The 20,100-nt window shown below is 40.6% G+C and overlaps 1 protein-coding gene across 1 annotated transcript in view; it reads right to left on the reverse strand.

Annotated features, from left to right (window-relative positions):
- Positions 1 to 20,100, reverse strand: part of LOC129107634 (glutamate receptor ionotropic, kainate 2-like) — a 52,223-nt gene that overhangs the window by 16,333 nt on the left and 15,790 nt on the right. The window contains exons 2-7 of the mRNA XM_054619152.1: positions 19,261 to 19,428; positions 18,339 to 18,602; positions 15,754 to 15,935; positions 14,331 to 14,384; positions 12,744 to 12,917; positions 4 to 147 (exon numbers count right to left, since the gene is read on the reverse strand). Of these exons, the coding sequence (XP_054475127.1) occupies positions 4 to 147; positions 12,744 to 12,917; positions 14,331 to 14,384; positions 15,754 to 15,935; positions 18,339 to 18,602; positions 19,261 to 19,428 (986 nt within the window). The remainder of the gene's footprint in view (positions 1 to 3; positions 148 to 12,743; positions 12,918 to 14,330; positions 14,385 to 15,753; positions 15,936 to 18,338; positions 18,603 to 19,260; positions 19,429 to 20,100) is intronic.

Raw genomic sequence — 20,100 nt, forward strand, 5'->3', positions numbered from 1 at the left:
TACCTCTTTGATGAGGCCGATGAAACGTCCTCCGAAGCGCCACGGCTTGTGGCGATTACACTGCAGAGAGCTGACCGTGATCTGCTGTGATTGCTGCACCGCAACCGCCACCACATGCACGGCGTCGTACATCAGTGCCGCATCCGTCTGCAGACAGGAAGGTGATATAATTAGACATTTTTATAACACCTGCCAATGCATCTGTCCACATGACCTTCAATCTGTCCGTTTGGTCACCTGCGGAGGAATATAAGAAGCCGTGTGAAGTCTCGGGTGACTTGCTTTACTCTTTTGTCAGGACAAGAGAACATAAATTAGAGGTAATGCAGGCAGTAAATGCCCCACACAAATGACACTGTGTCTCAGCCTGTTAGTAAAAATACCCGAACACTGTCTGAGGCAGTGAGAAAGCTCCGCCAGGGAGAGTCTCTCAGTGGAAGGCCGGGCCTGTCATTGTGAAGACTAATGGTTCCTGATGGGTGTGCCTGTTTTCTAGAGAGAGGGAATGCAAAACAGGCACCAGTGCATAAGGGGAAAACTCTGACTGGCAGACTTGGTATAACATGCTAAGTATAGCTCGGATATGTGGTTACCTGCATTGAAAAGCACCTATGATAGCCATCCACATAACCCCAGTAATGAGTCATCAAAGGAAGTAAATGCCAAGATAAAATGTTTCACTGTGACTGTGAGATCCTGAGGTTTATCTTTACTTTCTGCCTGGCACACATCAATTCCTTTCATGTCGCCTGACCTCGCAGTTTGAGACACTCTACATTTACTCAAGTCAACACTTTGCAGCTTAGCTTAGATCCTCTTTCCATGGTCCCACACAGTCTGAAATACAGTGTGGTGATCTTATTTGACAAGTCCCGGATGACCAACCTGTGAGGGAGTATGAAAAAGGACATTGAGATCACAAAGTATCTGCAGCTATAGTGCCGTTCTGGATGTGCCAGCTGTCAGAGAGAATGAGCGGAGCTTGGGCACAGCTAGGCGCACCGCAGGAGACCAGCGAGCTGCTGTTCAGCTCCTATCAGTTCCCTATGTTGTGGCTATAGGCGCAGTGGAGCGTCCATGCCATCCATTCAAGAGAAAAGGAGAGCAGGAAGGGTTTGGGAGGGGCAGAAATTATTCTACATTTACAATATATCCAACCTATATTTATAGTGGCAGGCCAATTAAAGTAATATATCTTACTTTCAACAGCAAGAAAAGGGAAATTCAAGATAGCGAGGAGGGGAGGGAGTGGTGTGCGGTTGCAGTGGTGGGAAGATTGTCAGTTTTTGGCTTGTACCCCGGTTCTCCTGTGCTTTTGGAGTTGGTGACTGTTGATGTCAAAGGCAGCAGCAGATCAGAGGATGGGGGACCCATCTCTGCACTCTTTCATCCCCACTGCTTCCCTGGGAAAGGGAACAGCTAATGCCATATCTGCTCTCACAGTGCAGGCAGTGTGTGTGTGTGTGTGTGTGTGTGTGTGTGTGTGTGTGTGTGTGTGTGTGTGTGTGTGTGTGTGTGTGTGTGTGTGTGTGTGTGTGTGTGTGTGTGTGTGTGTGTGTGTGTGTGTGTGTGCTAGTGGTGTTCATGGAAATGCTGATTAGGAAAAAGAGTGTCATTCTGCTAATCTATTTTGTTGAATAGTGAGGAGGAGTTCTGCACACAATCAGCATTGAAACAGTATTTTCACCGCTGAAGGGAAAGTTCATTATGTCCAATCATCCCATTATTGTGTTACCAGCTATATACAACGACTTAAAGGCACGTTTTATCTATTTTACAAATGTATTTTCAAAAACAGCTCGATTTGATTTGAGAAAAGTTGTAATAATAACATTCAGTTCCGGTCCAGTTCTCTACTACATTATGCATTTTGAATTAATTTATTCGACAAACTTTAGAAATGATTTAAGCTCAACTGCGACAGGGTTGAATTCATGAAATTCAAATTAAATCTGTGCCGTCTTCAACTGATCTTTTTTTTTTTTTTTTCAATGCCTACCTTTTCACTTGAGCCTTTGACCTTCACCAACTTGACTTGTTCCTTCCAAAAATCAATCAATATCACATTCTATTTCATCTAGAAACTCTTTATTCATCAGGGTCAACTGTATTTTTCAATGAAAATTGATATACCAATAAATAACTAAATAAACAACTTGTTAACTGAAAACAGATACAGTTTGAAAGACTTATGCCTGAATATTAAATCCAGCTGGGATATTTTAGCATGACATTGATATGTGACTGAAGGCTGATAACTCAAGAGTTTTGTCAGATATTTTACGATAAATCAGATACTGCATACCATATATTATTTCAAAACAAAGAAAAAGCCTAAAAACGTCCAATAAACAAACTCTTAAATTTCTTAAAATAAACATGCTTCATCAGCAGCATTGTGAAGAGTTTTATTTTTATCCGGGCAACATAAGAGACGGAAATTTGTTTATTGTAATATAAAGATTGATTTTGTCTTAGAGATATTTCAGTCTATTTGAGAACAAATTAGATGAGTTACAGAGTTAACATAGTTGTGTATGCTGATGTGTTTGCAATCTAAGGCCAAAATACTTCCCAGAATCCCCCACCAGCCTCTTTGTTTATAGCAATTATGTCTATAATTCGTATTATTCTATTAGCCTCTCCTCCGACTTAACAACCATTCCTGGAAATATTTCCTCCATCTTTTAACTTTGAATTTCCGTGATATATCAAATATTGTCCGGCTCAAATGATTTATGTGGCAAAGATCTTTTTCCTATTTGCCTTTGGAGCAGAACAATTCCTGTAAACCCCTTTGTGAGGGAAACGAAGAGGGGCTGGCATCAAGTGGAAGGAGAGATCAAGAGAAGGAAAAAAAGTGAAATGATGGCTCACAGCTCTGGCAGATTGCATTCAATTTAAAAACAATCAAAGAGTGATCGTGATATTTATTTCAGAGCCAAGCATGGTCCTGCGGGGTGTTTTAAGTGCTTTAAGTGAAACCAATCTCAAACCACTGGGACACTCAGCCAGAGAGGGGACAGGGTTTCAGACAAGATGCCCAAAATCTTTGTTGCCTCGTCTTTCTCGCCTCTCTTCCTCTCTCTCTCCCTCAAACACCCACATAACCATCTGCAATCACACAGTCTCCCTCTTCTTGAATAAAAGTACCAGTCCAGATGCCCTTTTCCTAAATTTAATGACTCACATTTTTTCTCTATGTCTTACATCTTCCTTTCCAGCCCTTGATGTCTTAGTTCATCTCTGCATGTTCCCTCTCTCATAAACATGACACGTGAGACACATACAGATATTAATACACATATGCAGAAACCAATTAGCAACACATGTGTGTACCACACACAGAAAAACGAGAACTCAGTCAGGCATAGAGGCAAACCTAAAGCTTCCCTGAGGCGTGCCTCATTTGTCACAGTTGCATGCAGTTTCCTCATTGAGAACAGGTGGACTGCAAACTCTACTGAACTAGCTGCTGTGTGTATGTCTCTGAGTGTGTTTGTTTACACAAATATATTCCTTTTCACTGCATCAGTATTCACACCAGCTCTCCACCTGTGCATAATTCCGTCGGATAACGTTGCACCCTGAAAAATGACATCTCTCTTTCTCCTCTCACCTTGTCTCAATCAGTCGGCCTTTTCCCCAGCATTCTTATAAGCCCCCCCCCCCACACACACACACACACACAAAATCACACTTTACTTTCTGTCTGGTGATGGACGTGCAATGCGGCTGCTTGTGTACAGAGGAGCTCCACTGTTTATACATATCATATACATCTAATTAGCCCTAATGAGATTAGCTCTGACCTGTTATTCACCATGCATCACTGGGCTGCAGCTGCGAGGCGCAGACCGACAACACACACACACACACACGTGCAGATATGCACACAGACACACAGACACACACAAACACACAAACACACACACACACACACACACAAACCGGCAGCATTGCCATCAGCATCAGAGTCAGTGTCAGCGGGAGAGAGAGAGAAGCTCATTGTTTTCTTGGAGCCGAAGTCACTCTGCCCTCAGATCACAGACGGACCCATGGGGTTTGATGATTTGATGGAACAAGGAGGTAATTATTCATTCCTTTCCATAGTTTATATATTTAAATATATATTTGTGCTGCTTCACTGCACAGTGGGTGCCAGCATTTGAGTGCCAATTTCTGCTGTCAGATACATTACTGCTTTTCTAAACTTTATTATGTTTAGCAATTAAATATTCACTTGTCAAGTAGAGCTTTCTCTAAAAACTACACCAAACCCTAATCTCACTAATCCCACAGTGAGTAAGATACTGCATTTGTTTTATCTGCCAAGATTAAATTCTAATGAGGAGGATGGACACTGGTGGGAAATTGCATGCACATAATTAGGGATGAATTTCACTTTTAGCAAGGAATACGGCCCGTTCCTTTTAAATCCAAGACGCATACAGATTACAGATGTTACGGATGCCTTAACATGGTCTTGATTTTTGTATTCTTTTGCACCTTTTAATATTACCATAGTAATTAAATTAAAATGTAAGATGTAACCATGTTCTCCTGGTGTTGGTATGTTACATGAGACCTTCGACAATGAAAATGAATGAATAATGAAATAGAGAGTGCACTGAGAATTGTGCAAACTTTCACTTCTAGGACAAAAATGTGAAGACAAGAAGTTGAACTGCGACATATGTGATTTATGGGGCATATTATAGCAGTTTCAGGCCTTGTGGCAGAGAAGGGAAAGCAGGCAGTGTCAGATCATCTTGATGGGGGAAATGCCCTCGGGTGACTGCAGCTCAGGATGGTGCCATCTCTTTTTCCGTCCATAACTTTTACACTCTGCCTCTCTTCGTCTCTTTCTTTCTGGCTGCCGATGTTCTGCCCCTGTCTCTCCTTAGTCCATACCTTACATCTTTACTTCTGTCTTCCCTCTGCCTTCCCAGATTAATCTCTACAGTATTTCACTGAGCTGTGCGTGAGTGTTGCTCAGTGTGGGTATATGGGGAGCTTTGCAATTGTAGTCACTGCCATTTTTTTCCTCTTTTTTTGTGTTGGAGGTTTAATCCCTTTCTCACATTGCATTTCCACATGCTGAGGCAACAGAGCAGCCTTGTTGCATTTAATTTTTTTTTTCCACAGGAAAGTAAGACTGGCTTCTTCCGATGAGGATCCCTTGGCAACTGATCCATTGATGGTGCTGGATTTATGTGAAAGCACATTCATGGTTTTATTGTAGATTTAAGCACACTTTAAAGCGGGATATAAAGGACTTCACTGCAGAGTTTTTTGTTTGAAAAAAAAGGTCCTATGGGAGTAGTGAGAGAGTGAGCTGAACTCGATATCTATATACATTTATTCAATTATGGTCGAGTTACGGACGATCATTTTATCAAACACTAACAGATGCGGAAATATTGACAAAACTTCCTCTGCGATGCAACACTACTATTATCAGTGCCTTGGAGATCTTTTTGTTTCAAGAATTACTTTTTCTTTTTACCCTGAAATGCCAATAAATAGTATAATTGAACTTGTAAAAAAACGCCAAAGGGGAGAGAGAGGTAGTGGCCGTATCAAACATTGAAAACCAACAATTTGTTTACAAAGCTAAATGGGGGAATCAGTTCAAACATGCACAGACTGCTAGAGCTTGCTCTTCTGTTTGTTCCAAACAAACCCATGATGAGAAACACTTTCTTGCAAACCAGATGTATCCCTATAACAACGGGTCTAATTCTGAGTGAAAGCAAAAGCAATAAGCAAAATATATTTATTTAGTACATAACAAGATTAAGAGACTACAGCCATGCTAGCAGCTCTGAGGCTGTATTTATGAACAGCAGTGCTTTGAGCTAAAAGCCAATGCCAGTATGTTCACCTCCTCACAATGCTAACATGCTGATGTTTGCAAGGTATAACGTTTAACATATTCATCATCTAAGTTAAGCATGTTGGTATGGTAACATTTTCTTATAAGCAACACCAAACACAAAGTACAGCTGAGGCAGAGTCGAATAATTTTTTTTTGTAGATATTTGGTCATAAACCAAATAATTAAACAATTCAAAATTTGACGTCCTGCTAGATGAAAAAAAATAGTTTAAACATTATTAAAATTCATCTTTCAAAATTGTACCTCCTGATAGTGAAAAAAAAGAGCCTTAATTATTATAAAAAATGTGCATTTAAGAGTGTACCTGCAGTTAGATGATATTGTTATTAAAATTCATCCTGAGGTGGGCATGAATGTCAGAATCAAATTTCATGACAATCCAATCAATATCTTAAAACCACAAATGTTAACCTCATGGTGGCACCGTAGGAAAAATCAGGGGATCACCCAAGAGAGTAGGATACATCCTCTGAAGACAATGAATATGAGAACAGAATTTCTTGGCTAACTATCCATCAATCATCTTTAGCCGCTCATCCTGTTCAGAGTCGCGGGAGGGGCTGGCTAGAGCCAATCAGATGACATTGGGCGAATGCAGGGTACACTCTGAACAGGTCTCCAGACTATTGCAGGGCTGACAAATATAGACAGAAAATGCAATCACATCTACACCTACAGGCAATTTAGAGTCATCAATTAACATATTGGATTTCAGTCTAGACCAAAGTGGTGGACTGACGGTCCTACATTGCCACTTTGGCAGGTAAATATTATTTTTTTGGCCTGCCACTCAGAATTTATATAGAGAGATATATATACACATACATGTTATACGCTAACCTTACTGAACGTGTCTTTGTGTTGTGTGTTTTCTCTGTCCGCTAAAGTGGCCTATTGCCTTATGTTTTTTTGGGCAGTGCCAACAATTTACACACATTTGGGGAGTGCGATTTCAGATCCCGCCCAGATTGTTATTGCAAGTGCACATGATAGACGATGGGTGCCCAACAATTTTATTTAGTCTGACCAAAGAGGATGAAAATGCTCTGAGCAGTGGTGTCCCACCAGACCCTTCAGGGAACAGCATGCTGTTGGCAGCACTGTCCAATTCACAGTCCACCCTAATTAGCACCACGCTGCCTAACCTACATCTGATTAAGTAGCTGTTTAACATGTTGGCCTTTCCTCATATTTGATCAGCCTCCAGTCACGTTTAGCTAAAGAAGCTAGTAGATCCACACATTTTCCCTACCTTCATTTCATTAGCTACATACACTTCCCCAAATTTCCAGAATAACAATCCAATCCAAAGGATATTGTTAGGTAATCCATTTGGTTATGTGTTTGGTTGTTTATTTCTATTGTACTGATTCTCTTTTTTTTTTCACACTTTCAGAGTAGTTTATTATGTTAAGACAAAAAACAAATAAATGTGTTAGAGCAAGCAAAATCAAGGGAAAAAGAAGATAATAAATCTCTTTTTATAAATTCCGTCTCTCCATCTCTCTCCCGCTGCTGGTTTTCACTCACAAAAGGCTTCTATGGACCAAGCAAGCATCGGTGCTAATAATCTTGATGCTGTGCCAAGCCCAGCTGGTGGTGCCGGCACAGGGCATCGAGTGTCTGCTCTCCACAGTTGTGGTCTTTAAAAGGCCCTCTCCTCTGCCAACTGGGATCAGAGGGAGGGAGATCACATTGCTGTTATGGGCGCAACCAACCTGTGAACCTGTGTGGAATGGAGTCTGTTAGCTCTGTATAACACACACAACATCAAAGCATCATACTATTCTGCGTTTATCAAAGCACTGGAGAGCAGGTTGTAATAACACCTAACTAGAGCGTAACATATACCAAAACATTTCTTTGAGAACAAAAATCCAGAATGTATGGATTTGATTTTAACAAAGGACCATTTTTTCATAATGGCCCCTTTGCTTTGGTTATAAATGAACAGTGACCAAGACATGCAACGAGTGGGATATTTTAAAGTATGTGAAATAATATGTGCAAATTAGGTAATTGCATCACGGTTTCTACACAGTTTTTTTTTAATTTACCTTAATCTGTTGTTACTAGTTAGCTGACATATACAGTATTTTGATAATAATATATCAGCTAAAATTGGCTGCATCGGCTGGGCACTGAATCAAATACATCTGCTACACAATACTACTATTTGGATATTTACTGTCAGCACTTCCAGTTTATTGTAGAATAATTTCATGCTGCATGGTGAAAACTCAGTTTTAATAAATAAAATGAATCCTTAAATAACAAATCAAATTTAAGGTTTATTTGTGCTGTGATTCATATCAGGCAAAATTACAGAATGTGTCCTCTATTCAATATCATTTTGACTGGGGAACTAAAACATTTAGTTTAACATCCACACCGGGGACCCTCATTTGGTGAAAATGCTGCATGAATGAAGTTCACATGGGAGAGGGGTTCATGTGTCTGTATTCTCTTCCCATGGTCAGATTCCAGGCAGCCATGTGCTACCCAACAGCAAACCTGAGCCAAGTCTAAGACATCTTACGGTATGTGCTTCACACTTACATACAGTAATAAACAAACACACACTTGTATGTAAACATGCATGGTTAAAACACCTTCTAACCAGAGCGTAGCTGCCATCCATAGATTACTCTTTCCCGCTCTGTGTGGGTGGCTCCTACTCTATTCCCAGCAGTGCTTGTTAATGCAGCAAGGTATTTGTTCTCTCCCTTTGTCTCGCCCTGTCTGTCCGTCCCACTGTACATTTCTCTGCAGCCCTGCTCCTTCCCTATTCCTCTTCCTGTGTACACAGTATCACTTATTGAAATGTATGCAAATGCATAAAAACATACATTCTGTAGTTTTCAAAAAGCCTACTTTTTAATCCTAATATTAACAAAACATCCACCCCTAATAGCTATAACATTACTTCAAACCCTGTTGATATAATTTCAGTCTTTATTGATCTAGTACCAGCAAGTGTGTTTTAATGATACTGGTCCTAGAGTTCAGCTCATAATAACGTATATCGACCACTGAGGACAGCAAACAAACCTTGAGTCAAAGGAGACGAGCAACCGGTGTGTGTGTGTGTGTGTGTGTGTGTGTGTGTGTGTGTGTGTGTGTGTGTGTGTGTGTGTGTGTGTGTGTGTGTGTGTGTGTGTGTGTGTGTGTGTGTGTGTGTGTGTGTGTGGTTTAGAGTGCAACCAAACAAACTGTTGCTAAGGGAATTTAGTGTGTAATTGTTTTTATCCAAGTCTGACAATGAAAATCCACTGAACGAATGTTGCCTTTATGTGAAATGCACGCACGCTCCGGATTTTGTGTCTTAGGAGCTAAATGCAGGGGTCCGTTTCTCAAAAGTGATTTTCAAGCACTGCTTACATGCAGATTGCAAACGGTTGTAGCACCACGTTTCACAAAAACTCAGGCATGCGTCACAGGTAGAGATTTTGTTTTGATTAGTGAAATGTGTCGGAAGTAACAGGAGAGGGAATTATCTTAAGTTGCAAATTATGTGAAATGGCAACCAGCATGCATCATTTACTGTCAATCACTGGTGCATGGGTAAGCACTTTGTATCCCATGGGGGAATGGCAGACTGCCATTAACGAGTATATAGGGAGGTAGTTACATAATGCAAATACATGGAATAGCTATTGCTAAAAATGGCCATAATCATCATTATATGATTAAAATCTTAAGTATGAAAAATATAATGTCCAAAATGTTCTATCCATCTATCTTTCCCCTTCCCTCTTTAATCATCTTTATTACCACAAAAGTAGCTTTCCTGTGTACTATGAGCAGTCAAACAATGTTTTTATAATGAAAAATGGCAAGTACTTTTTTTTTTTTTATCATTGTCATTAGCAATTATTTACTGTACAGTATCCTGGGAAAGTTTGCTGAGCATGCAGGGTATTGTGCTGATCTGAAGTAGTAATTTTGAAGTGCCTTGCCTAAGGAAATCTTAGCAATAGCTGCTGATGGAGAGGAAAAAAATGGTCACATTTGCAGATTCTCTTTATTGGTTTGTCAGTATCTTGAGTATCTTCATGTGTCTGTTTTGTTTCCAATTAATTAATTCTGTGTTAACCTAACATGCTTTTTGCAGTGTCCCATGCCAGCTAAAGCAGCAACCCCATTGTGTTCAACATATTACCTAAATAACCGCTCTCTACTAAAAAGAGTCATTATTGTGAGCTATTACACCAGAATTGCAGTGTTGAACATCCCACCCTCTGTTGTGGTAATTATAGCTCAATGAAATGTAGACATAAATAAAATGATGCAGATGTAAAAAAAATATCTGTCCCTAAAGCCTCAGTTAGGTGTGCAACTGGGAAACTGGTTTTTTTTCTTCCTTTTCCTCAATTAAATCCAAGTATATACTTAGCTCAGTGAATGGGGATTTAAAAGAATGCAAATTACAATGAAGCATTCAAACCAAATAGCTCATTAGCTGCAGGCAATAATTACACAGATGGGACCAAATAATAATCAGATTGTCTATCTATCTATCTATCTATCTATCTATCTATCTATCTATCTATCTATCTATCTATCTATCTATCTATCTATCTATCTATCTATCTATCTATCTATCTATCTATCTATCTATCTATCTATCTATCTATCATTAAACAGGTTGTGGGTCTCTAACTGCTGTTAATTCACATAGAGATTGAGGGTAACAACAGTTTGAGCTCCAAATTACTCTAGGGATATGATTAATGAGTCGACATAAACAAACGAGATCACACACACGTCCATGTCCACATACACACACACACACACACACACACACACACACACACACACACACACACACACACACACACACACACACACACACACACACACACACACACTCACGTCCGAGTGCGTTCGTGGCTGCAAGCTTGCCAGTGCCGAGGAGGGGCTTCTCATTATGCATCCTACCCTGAGAGGCAACACTCGGCCTCACCCAGGGCTCCGAGTGTCACTGTGATTATACACCACCCGGCATTAATGCGAGCCTAGTGGCGTGATAAAACATCACATGCACCTCTCGACGTTCGTAACTCCTCCACCCCCACCCCCATCCTTCCTGCCCGTTCTCCTCATCCTCATCAACTCCCCTCCTGCAGCCGCCATCTCACCTTCCCCACCCCCCAAACCCTCCTCCTCCTCCTCCTCCCCCCATCTCAGTCAATCAATCCTTCATGAAATCACAAGGTGACACGGATGGCGTTGTCCTGGTAACCATCGCTACAAAGCTGTTGCCTGGTCACCGTGCACAAACAAGCCCAGTGCCCAGCAAGGCTTCTGTGTTGGAGAGAATGACAACAAGGTATGAGAGAGGGGAAATAAAAGGCTGGAAGGAGGGTCGTGGGTGGAAGGTCACACACTGGCTGCGGCAGCGCACTTTAATTTAATGATACCCTTCTAGGTGGCTTTTCAGCCCAGAGAACTGTAGCATAAATGTAACGCAGATCTATAAAATTATTAAATGTAGCAGAAAAAACAATTATTATTTTAATCCATACGTTTATAATGTAGGTATGTGCTATATTTCAAATTCACCAGCAGAACAGTTTTTCCATTAATCCTTTATTATACCAATAAAATTACAATGTTTTTTTATATTCTTGCTGCTGTTTCTTCATTGACGCATTCTAAGGAATCCTCTTAGGGCAAAACACTCTCAAGAATAAAATACATCAGAGCCGGGATTTATAAAAAGAGCACTCTAATGAAGTACTTTATCAAGCTTGCAGGAGCCCTTGGACGCATTATTCATTATTTAACGGCGGTTCTAGTCCAGCGAGATATGTCAATATGTAGTATAGGATCTGACAAAATGATTCATGCAATGCTAATGAATCAATTCAACATTCTCCACTAATATAATTTCCGGTGGAGGAAAAAAAAAATCAAGTGATTTAACCTCTTTGTGCGTTGCATTAATCTTTTTGCATACATACAGCAACTGCTTTGCTTGTGTTTGACACATGAGACAAAGGATACATATACTGTTGTTTGTTTCTAAATTTAAAGCTGTTAATTAAGGGTTTTAATGATGTATGAATAGGCACCTCCGTCCTTAAGTATTTGATGAAAAGACACGTCTTTCATTCCTCGGATTCATTATATCAGATCTTAGCTGGCCAGAAGAAAGAATAGCTGAAAGCAGGAAAAAAAAAGGTGTTGGTCTGCAAGGAAAGGCATTGTGGGGGAGGTGGAGTAAATTCACTGTTTACAACACCACCCAGAGAGAGACCTTGAATGTCCATGACGAGCCCCATTCCCTTTTTCACTTTCAAATCACCTTATCCCATGATTTTTTGGATGCCGTCCTAAAAATCCAAGGCCATTATTTCCATCCAATTTGTTCCCTCTCTCTGCATGAACACTGACAGATTGTCATATTTTGGCCACGCTCCCAGAGGAGAGTTTGAGAGGCAGGAGGGCAGATAAACGGCTATTACCATTCACACCGCCTCATTACGGAGCATTTAGACCCAGGAGCACCAGCCCGAAAGCACCACGCAGAGGGCGTTCATGCTGCCCCCTTGCCCACTGCAGGAGCCCTGTACCATGGGACTTGTGATTGACAACTGGAGCTCATTTAACTATATATTAAATGTACAGTCACATTGCTTCATAAATATAATTCTCTATACACACACCCAAGTGCTGGCAGATAAAAATCCCAAAGGTGCTGTTGCAGTTCATATGGTTTCAGATTGATTTGGTCATTTGGACATACAAGAATGAATTGCAGCTATAAACATGTTTTTTGCATACACAGCAAAACATTTGCATTACGTAATAAGCATTAAAAAAAAATAGAGCCTACCGTCATGAATCCATCCAGCAGGCCCGAGTCCGGTTTGGGTGGGGCTTGTAGCCGCTCCATTGACCACTTCTCGATGATTGACGACACCTGAGAGTTTTCTGTGTTGAGGATGCGAAACCCAGTCATGTTGACTCCACTGAAACGATACGGCTCCATGTCGAGGGCAAAAAGGTCCTGGGTGCATAAAGAGAGTCTAGATGTGTTTGAGCTGCAAAAATAAGTAATTTATCATCTTTGCTTGTACACCTGTGCTTCTCTCACCTTTCCTCAATGATCAAGTTCAGACATTTGAGTGGCAACTATTACAAGTGATTGCAGAGGAGTGCGGTTGGAGGTATTTCAGGAGCTATTTTATCTCATGCTGAGGCAGCAGCCTTGATGAAGGCAATGTTTTCAAGGTTACAGGCAGGCTTTTGGTGGACTGCCATCTATCATGTGGAAGTGAAAGGACAACCCAATCGTCCTGCATACAGCATGTCTGGCATCGCACCAGGCAGATGTCTTTGGGATGCAACAACACAGTTGACAGAACAACAGCAGGTGATTGACGCAGGCTGGGTGTGCCACGGTCATGTTTGCTGTCCTATTCCTAAAGCTGTATGGATGGCTCGGTACCAGTATACAGCAGCTTTGGCCGGCACAGTGGCCTCCAAACGGCCAAACACTGGCTGATGTTAATGTAGGCATGTTTCCACCCGGACAAGCAGCAGCAGGCCGCTGACAGAGCCCTAGAATTACTATTCTCTTTTCTTTCCCAATGACATACCTGCTGTCACTCACTCCCTTTTGATCTAGCCAGGTTCGTATGTGGATGCACAAGGGATAGTTACTTGTCCAGTGCACTGGTAAATATCTTTTTTAGGTCAGATTTCTTGGACCTTTCCCTCAGACCTTCCAATTGTGCTCCAAAACAACACAGCATGCCATTTGTTTGTTAGCTATAATGGACCAAATGGGAGACAGTTTCATCTGCTTGGGGCTATTATCTGAGCCCTCAGTCTTCTCTTCTCCAGGCTCAGTAAAGATGTGCTGCTGTTCATCTGCAACGTAGCAAGCAATCTTTGTAGTGGCTAGATCAAAGAACTTTGGAGAACTTCAATCGCTGCCAGAGTTAGAATAAAATATATCCAACTGTTTTTGTTTCCTACACTCAGGGTTGTGAAAAGGTGCATGCGGTGAGAATGTTTGTGAGGAATTCAGGAAAAAAACTAGGGTTCAACTTTCACAACTGATACTTTAAACTGCAACAAGTTTATTTATAATTAACAACATGAGAATGAGATTTTCAAGGTCATCTATTTCTGTCAGCACTAATTTAGGTTGTAATTAAAGTTCATATTGCTTCCAACAAAAGGAAAATAACAGCATGTTTTTCTCTGACTGGGTCCTGGTTGAGTCATATTTAATTGTATTCTCAAACAGGAAAACTGCTTTCAGATAATTAGACAGACAATGCATTTTTGGCTGACAACAAGCTCTGCAAAACAACACGAAAAACATACCAAACCAAACATGACAAAAAAACGACAACATAGTGTATAATTGCCTTTGTCGACTTAACAAAATTAGAAGTGCCAGGGTACTCACCAGGGTCGTAAAAATATAATGGTAGTACTCTGTCATCATACCCATGGCCAGGGCCTACGGGGAGAAAAGAACAATGGGCAGTAACTAAAAAACAATGATTCATAGCTTAATGAATATGTGACTATTCAGTAAATGTAATTCTTCCTTTAGACTTTAACTTGTATAGTCTGACACTGAAATCTCTGAGAAAGGAAACAGTTAGAAGAGACCAGAGGTGTGTTCATTTTGAGTTGGTGATTGATTAAGAGACATATTCAATTATCATAACACTTGTGGCCATAACAAATACAAGAAAGCTTTGCAGTTATTGGATAAAAAGGTACACTCTATAAACTTTAAGCCAATAGTAAGGAGTGTGTCGAAAGCCTTTCTCATACAGTTTGTGTTTTTTCAACATTAATAAATATCATTCTTGTTGCTTCCCATTGACACATAGCTGTATAAAGTATTCACACAGTGCAATATGCTTCTGAGATGACTTCAGTTCAATAAGAACCCCCACCATTCTCATAAATAATGTGCCTTTGTAAAATGAATTTAACATGCCTGTGAGCAGAATTAGACTTTCTAATTAAAAAACCTTTATTGTGCAATGGTGAGCTTTCATTATGACGGGTCAGTAGTAGAGATCTAATATTCTAGAAAGAGATTAAGGATGCACAGAGCAGAAAGTAGGTATCTGAATCATTTGCATCAGTGCTTAAAGAGAGAAGCAGTAATAAAGGGAACACTATACTGTATGAGCTTATTGTTTCAGATTATACCCAAAATGAGTGAACTATGAGTATGTGTTGAGTACTGAGTCTACGCTTCTATAATGGGAAATTACGTACTTTTTGGGACTGCAGTTAATTCAGTTTTCATTTAATTCAGGAAGAGCTAAAATACAATTAATCATCCTATTCATAAATGCACCACACTGTTGCATTAACTTAACTGCTCTTACTATTTACATACTTAACAAAAATTTGAATAGTATGGATCCCCAAACTGTTCGATAATAAATAAGTAAATTAATAAGACATTATTATGAAATAAATATATACAATATAAAAAAGAGTGTTAATATATAAATTAAATAATATATATAAATATTGACAACATATGACATTATGAAATTTGACATTATGAAATAAATAAAAAATCTTTTAAAATTAATTGAACTCTAATAAAACTCTGTTACTATTAGAATAAGAATAATTAAATAACTTTTTATAAAGGAGCTTACATTTAATAAATTCCACAAATTTTTCTTATGCATATATTTAAAATATATTTATTCAAATGACTATTCATTTCATAATAATAAAACAATTAACTTATTTCATATGAATAACTTTGGGGCACCATAAACAGTCCCCAGGTTTGTTTTTGTTGCAATGTATTTAATGAACTATTCTGGCTCATTAAGCGGGGCTCATACCTGTTTAAGGATCCAGGCAGCCATCTCATGTCCACAATCAAAGATGACATGGAACTCCTTCGCCTTCTTCATCTCCTTCAGAAGTGGCTTGGCATCCTTGGTCTCCGTGGGCAGCTGTCGGATCTTCAAACGAATGTTGTATCGTGACGGTGCCTTGATCAGCTCCTGCAGCCGAATGAGACCTACAGACAAAGAGGACACATAGTGTGAAAAAGGAATTTTAAAGACGCAGCTACATAGTGTGTTTGATCTGCTGCCATTTTGAAGTATCCACGATGCTGAGGAGGCCACAAAAAACAACTGGATTCAGGTTTTCTCAGCAGAAAAAGGCTCATATGCATGCCTTCCTAATCCACAGTCTATTGATCCTCCCACTCATGCTTGGCAAGCAAACACACTGCTTCAGACCTATCAAGAGAATTAACACCAACCCAGCACATTGCACCCTTTTATACAAAAAGAACAAAATGGGAACAACCTCGATATGCACCCTCCCACAGAAACTTTCAATCCCATAGAAGCCTCCAAAATGTCAATACGCTCTCATCTTACATGATACCAAACAGCAGCATGGAATAGGTTCAATTTTATCATGATGGAAAGCTGCGGTCAATCCCGCCTCTCCGGTCTCCCTCACACACACTTCAGATGTGCTCTGATGAGAGAGGCTCTGTTTGCCCAGCTTGTACTTGCCCCTAGGGAGCCTGACGCCACCGTCACATATTGAGCTACAATCTTCACCTTTCATTTCTCGGCCACACACTCAGGGAGAAAGCTCTCCGGGAGATACTGCGATGAGATTACAATGAGTTTCTCCCTCAGTAAAGAACCTCAGAGTGCGGGATGAAAGAGGCTGGATTGATGGGAGAGATGATTACTTGTCTTGGGTATAAAAATGGATGGAGCAGTGAGGATAGTTGGAGAGGGAACTGTAGAGAGATAGGATTTTTTTTTGTGGAACCACTTTAAGATAGCTCAGCCTATTTTTTATTTTGAAATGAAGTGCTGTGTGAGCAGTTTAATGGTCTTACTGTGAGTGGGGCTTGGTCTCCCTGAGGCCTATAGAAGGATTGGTGTGAAATAGGAACTAGCGGGTCTTGTTGTGAAAAGTACCATTGTTGGGAGGAATACTGAACCACCTAGAGCTTTCCTCAGGTAATCCCAGTAGATCCCTACTCTAGGGCATGTCCACATAGTCCTGTTTATGTTCGTGCCGACACTTTGGGAGGTGTTAAGCAAGAAAAAAATAATCTGTCAAGGGAGCTCAACATTTGGGAAACACTGTCAGTGTCGATGTTTGTGGGCTCTGGCTAATGCCTTCAGACTTTCCCCCTGGATCTTCTAACGGCTGTGTGTGAATATTTTATCCCCTCCGATAGTTTTTCCTGCCAGCCGTCAGATAGGCTCCAATCAGCAGCGAGGGGCCCTGGAGCATGAAGCTGTGTGATTACAGCCTGGGACCAGGTGGAAGCGGTGGGAGAAACAAACGCGGCTATGCAGCTGTCACACTTTTCAGGGCGTCAGGTGCGTTAAAGCAGAAACACTCCACAGAGGAGGCCCAAACTGCTCCTATCTGGCAGAGAGAGAGGCGAGAGGTCACCTTTTGGCATCTCACTGGGGCAGTTTGCTGGAGAATGAGGGTGTTAACATACTGAGCTCCAAGGCAGGAAGAGAAGAGAGGTCAAGGAGATGAGTCAGAATAATGTGGCAAGTGGGACGAGTCATTGGGATATATAGTCCATGGTTAGCGTTTGGGCGCTAGCATGCTGCAGGATTGGCTATTATAGAGATGATGGAGGAAGCATAATAGCAGTAAAAATATCACACTGCTTGTTAAAAGGAACAAAAAAAGGGTTTAAATTTCTATTTAGCGGCACAATTTAGGATGTCAACTCCAAGACAGTATTAATGTGCTCAGAGTAGGGAGTAAATTCATTATGCAACCTTTCTAAAATGTAAACCTCCTCTTAAATCAGTCTAATTTATCTACATGAAGCTGTCAACCACATCACGCCAAATAGCTCATAAATTGCGAATAAGCATTTTGAATATTGTTATCTTCTCTGGAGCATAAAAATATCACCGCACTCAAGCTAAAGTACGACTAGTCTTCTAAAATGCACATAATGAGCCTCTTCACAAAGTCAAAGGACAGACAAAATGGCTCACAGACACAGTTGATAGCCACCCTTTAGAGATCAAGTGTCTCTGTATGTTATTAACGTCTGTTGTCAGCTCCCACATACTACAATTGTGCACCGCATTAATCTGAAGAGACACTGGGTCATTCTGGGCAATGCTGTTCTCTTTTTTTTCTATGCTGCTGCTCACTCTCCTGGAAGACTGACATGGGCAGCACCTGCAGGACTGAGGCAGAACAGTAAGCTATTGATTGCTGAATTAACTTGACAGGTTACAAAGCACTCACTGAACTCTGAGCTGCAGTGCTTCTTTTTGCAGTTCACCTAGTACCTCTGTTTTTTCTGGACATGTTAAGGTGTAAAGACTGCAGGTTTTGAACAATATCACACTCAGCAGGCAAAACAGAAGCACCACCGAAAGATGAAGACAGACACCCACTGTACCTGTACCTGTGCTGTCGTCATACACCACAGTGACTGTTCTCCACTTGAAGAAGTGCACCAGGTCGAGGATGGCTCTACTGAGGGAGGAGAAGTCGGGATACAGGCTGACATAGTACGAGTCCCTGTTGTCCGACACTTGGTGCTTCCATTTGGTCTGGACGTGGGGCACTCCCAAAGCGTTACAGATGGACTGGACTGCATTGGCCGATGAGCTGTGTGAGGGGCCAAAAATGGCCGCCACCCCAAGGGAAAGCTGATCACATGCTAGTAGTGTGGAAAGAGGAAGAAGTGACAAGTAAGCTTAATGCTTTACATTTTGACCACATATGTGACACCAGACAAACATGAAGTAGCAAGAAGGGGGGTATTTGTTTGTGAGTACAAACATGCACGCACACGAGCATATGGGTAATACAATACACATCTCTGACAATGGTTTTAGACTACTCCAGTTATCTAAAAAAACATTGATTGTAGTAGTGTTTAGAGGCTGTCAGACTTCTATTCCAGTATAGTGAATACATTTTACATTTAAAATAACGGGCAGTTAATACAGTACACCATTGAGTTTGATCTCAGACACAGCCAATTATTGTCTAAATTGATTTTTTTGTGTTTGTCTCCACTGTTTGGTATTTAATGTTAAATCCACGTAATCTGTGAGGTTTTAAACCAAACAGTCTCTGGCAAACATTTGAAATGGCTTTGCAGAAACATGTTGTAATTTATTTTGGGATATTTTTTTCCTTCCCCATTTGGAATGTTTTGTACTATGTTTTAAGTGTAGTCATCCCTGCTAAGAGTACATTTCTCAAATGCATGGGAGCCGTATGACTAACCATTTATTTCTTCATTTCCGAGAGAAGTTGTTGCAACTAAAAAGATCTGAAAAACTATTTTAATAGCAAATCTCCCAACTCACCTTTCCTGGAGGCTTCAAAGCTGTCGAAGATGTTTATTCTCTGGATGTCATAGGTCAGCGTGGTGTTGGGGAGCAAGGTGCGGTTCCTGTTGATTGTGTTCAAGGCAAATTTAAAGGCTAGTTCCTCTGCTCCAGAAGGGCCGCTTTCAATGGATTCAAATATTCCTCCTGGGGGTCAAGTAAAAAACAGTAACATCTCAGAACAAGACCTCTGAAAACCACTTCATTCTCCTGTAATAACAGCAAATTCCTTAACACAACCGACATTAAGTAAATGGACGATATGATGCAGGCAATAACAGCTCAAGCAGTGCTATCGTTTTTAAAACTGGTACTATTGTGTTTAATGCTTTGCACAGCTCAGTCAGACTATGACATGGAACTGATTTACAGTGCCGATAAGGCGTCTGGATCTCAGCTAATTTGCATTCTGTGGCAGTTGTCAGTGTAATTATAGGCAATTAGTTACATCGGGAGGTGGGTTCAGGGGTGAGTGCCCTTCTTTAACTCCCTCACTCAGCCATGGCAGTAAGGTTCACTCTTCCACTTTGTCCCATTGATTTCAGCGATTCTCAAATGAGAGGAGAGAAAAGAAAGACAAAAGCGCAGGTAGCAGAGAATGAGGGCAAAAAGACCAAAAAAAAAGGTTGATGAAAGGCTAAACAGAGCCATTGGAGAAAGCAGTAAGATATGAAAGACAGATGAAGTGAAGGAGAAGGCCAATCAAGCCAGAAAACATCAGGAAGCTTTTAATTATACTCATTAGAAAAACAAATCGACTCAGAGGTTGAAATGATTATATCTGCGTCGTATTTGACGGTTGATTTTTAATGGGAGAGC

The sequence above is a fragment of the Anoplopoma fimbria genome, chromosome 18 (genome assembly GCF_027596085.1).
Source record: "Anoplopoma fimbria isolate UVic2021 breed Golden Eagle Sablefish chromosome 18, Afim_UVic_2022, whole genome shotgun sequence".
NCBI classification, from domain to species: Eukaryota; Metazoa; Chordata; class Actinopteri; order Perciformes; family Anoplopomatidae; genus Anoplopoma; species Anoplopoma fimbria.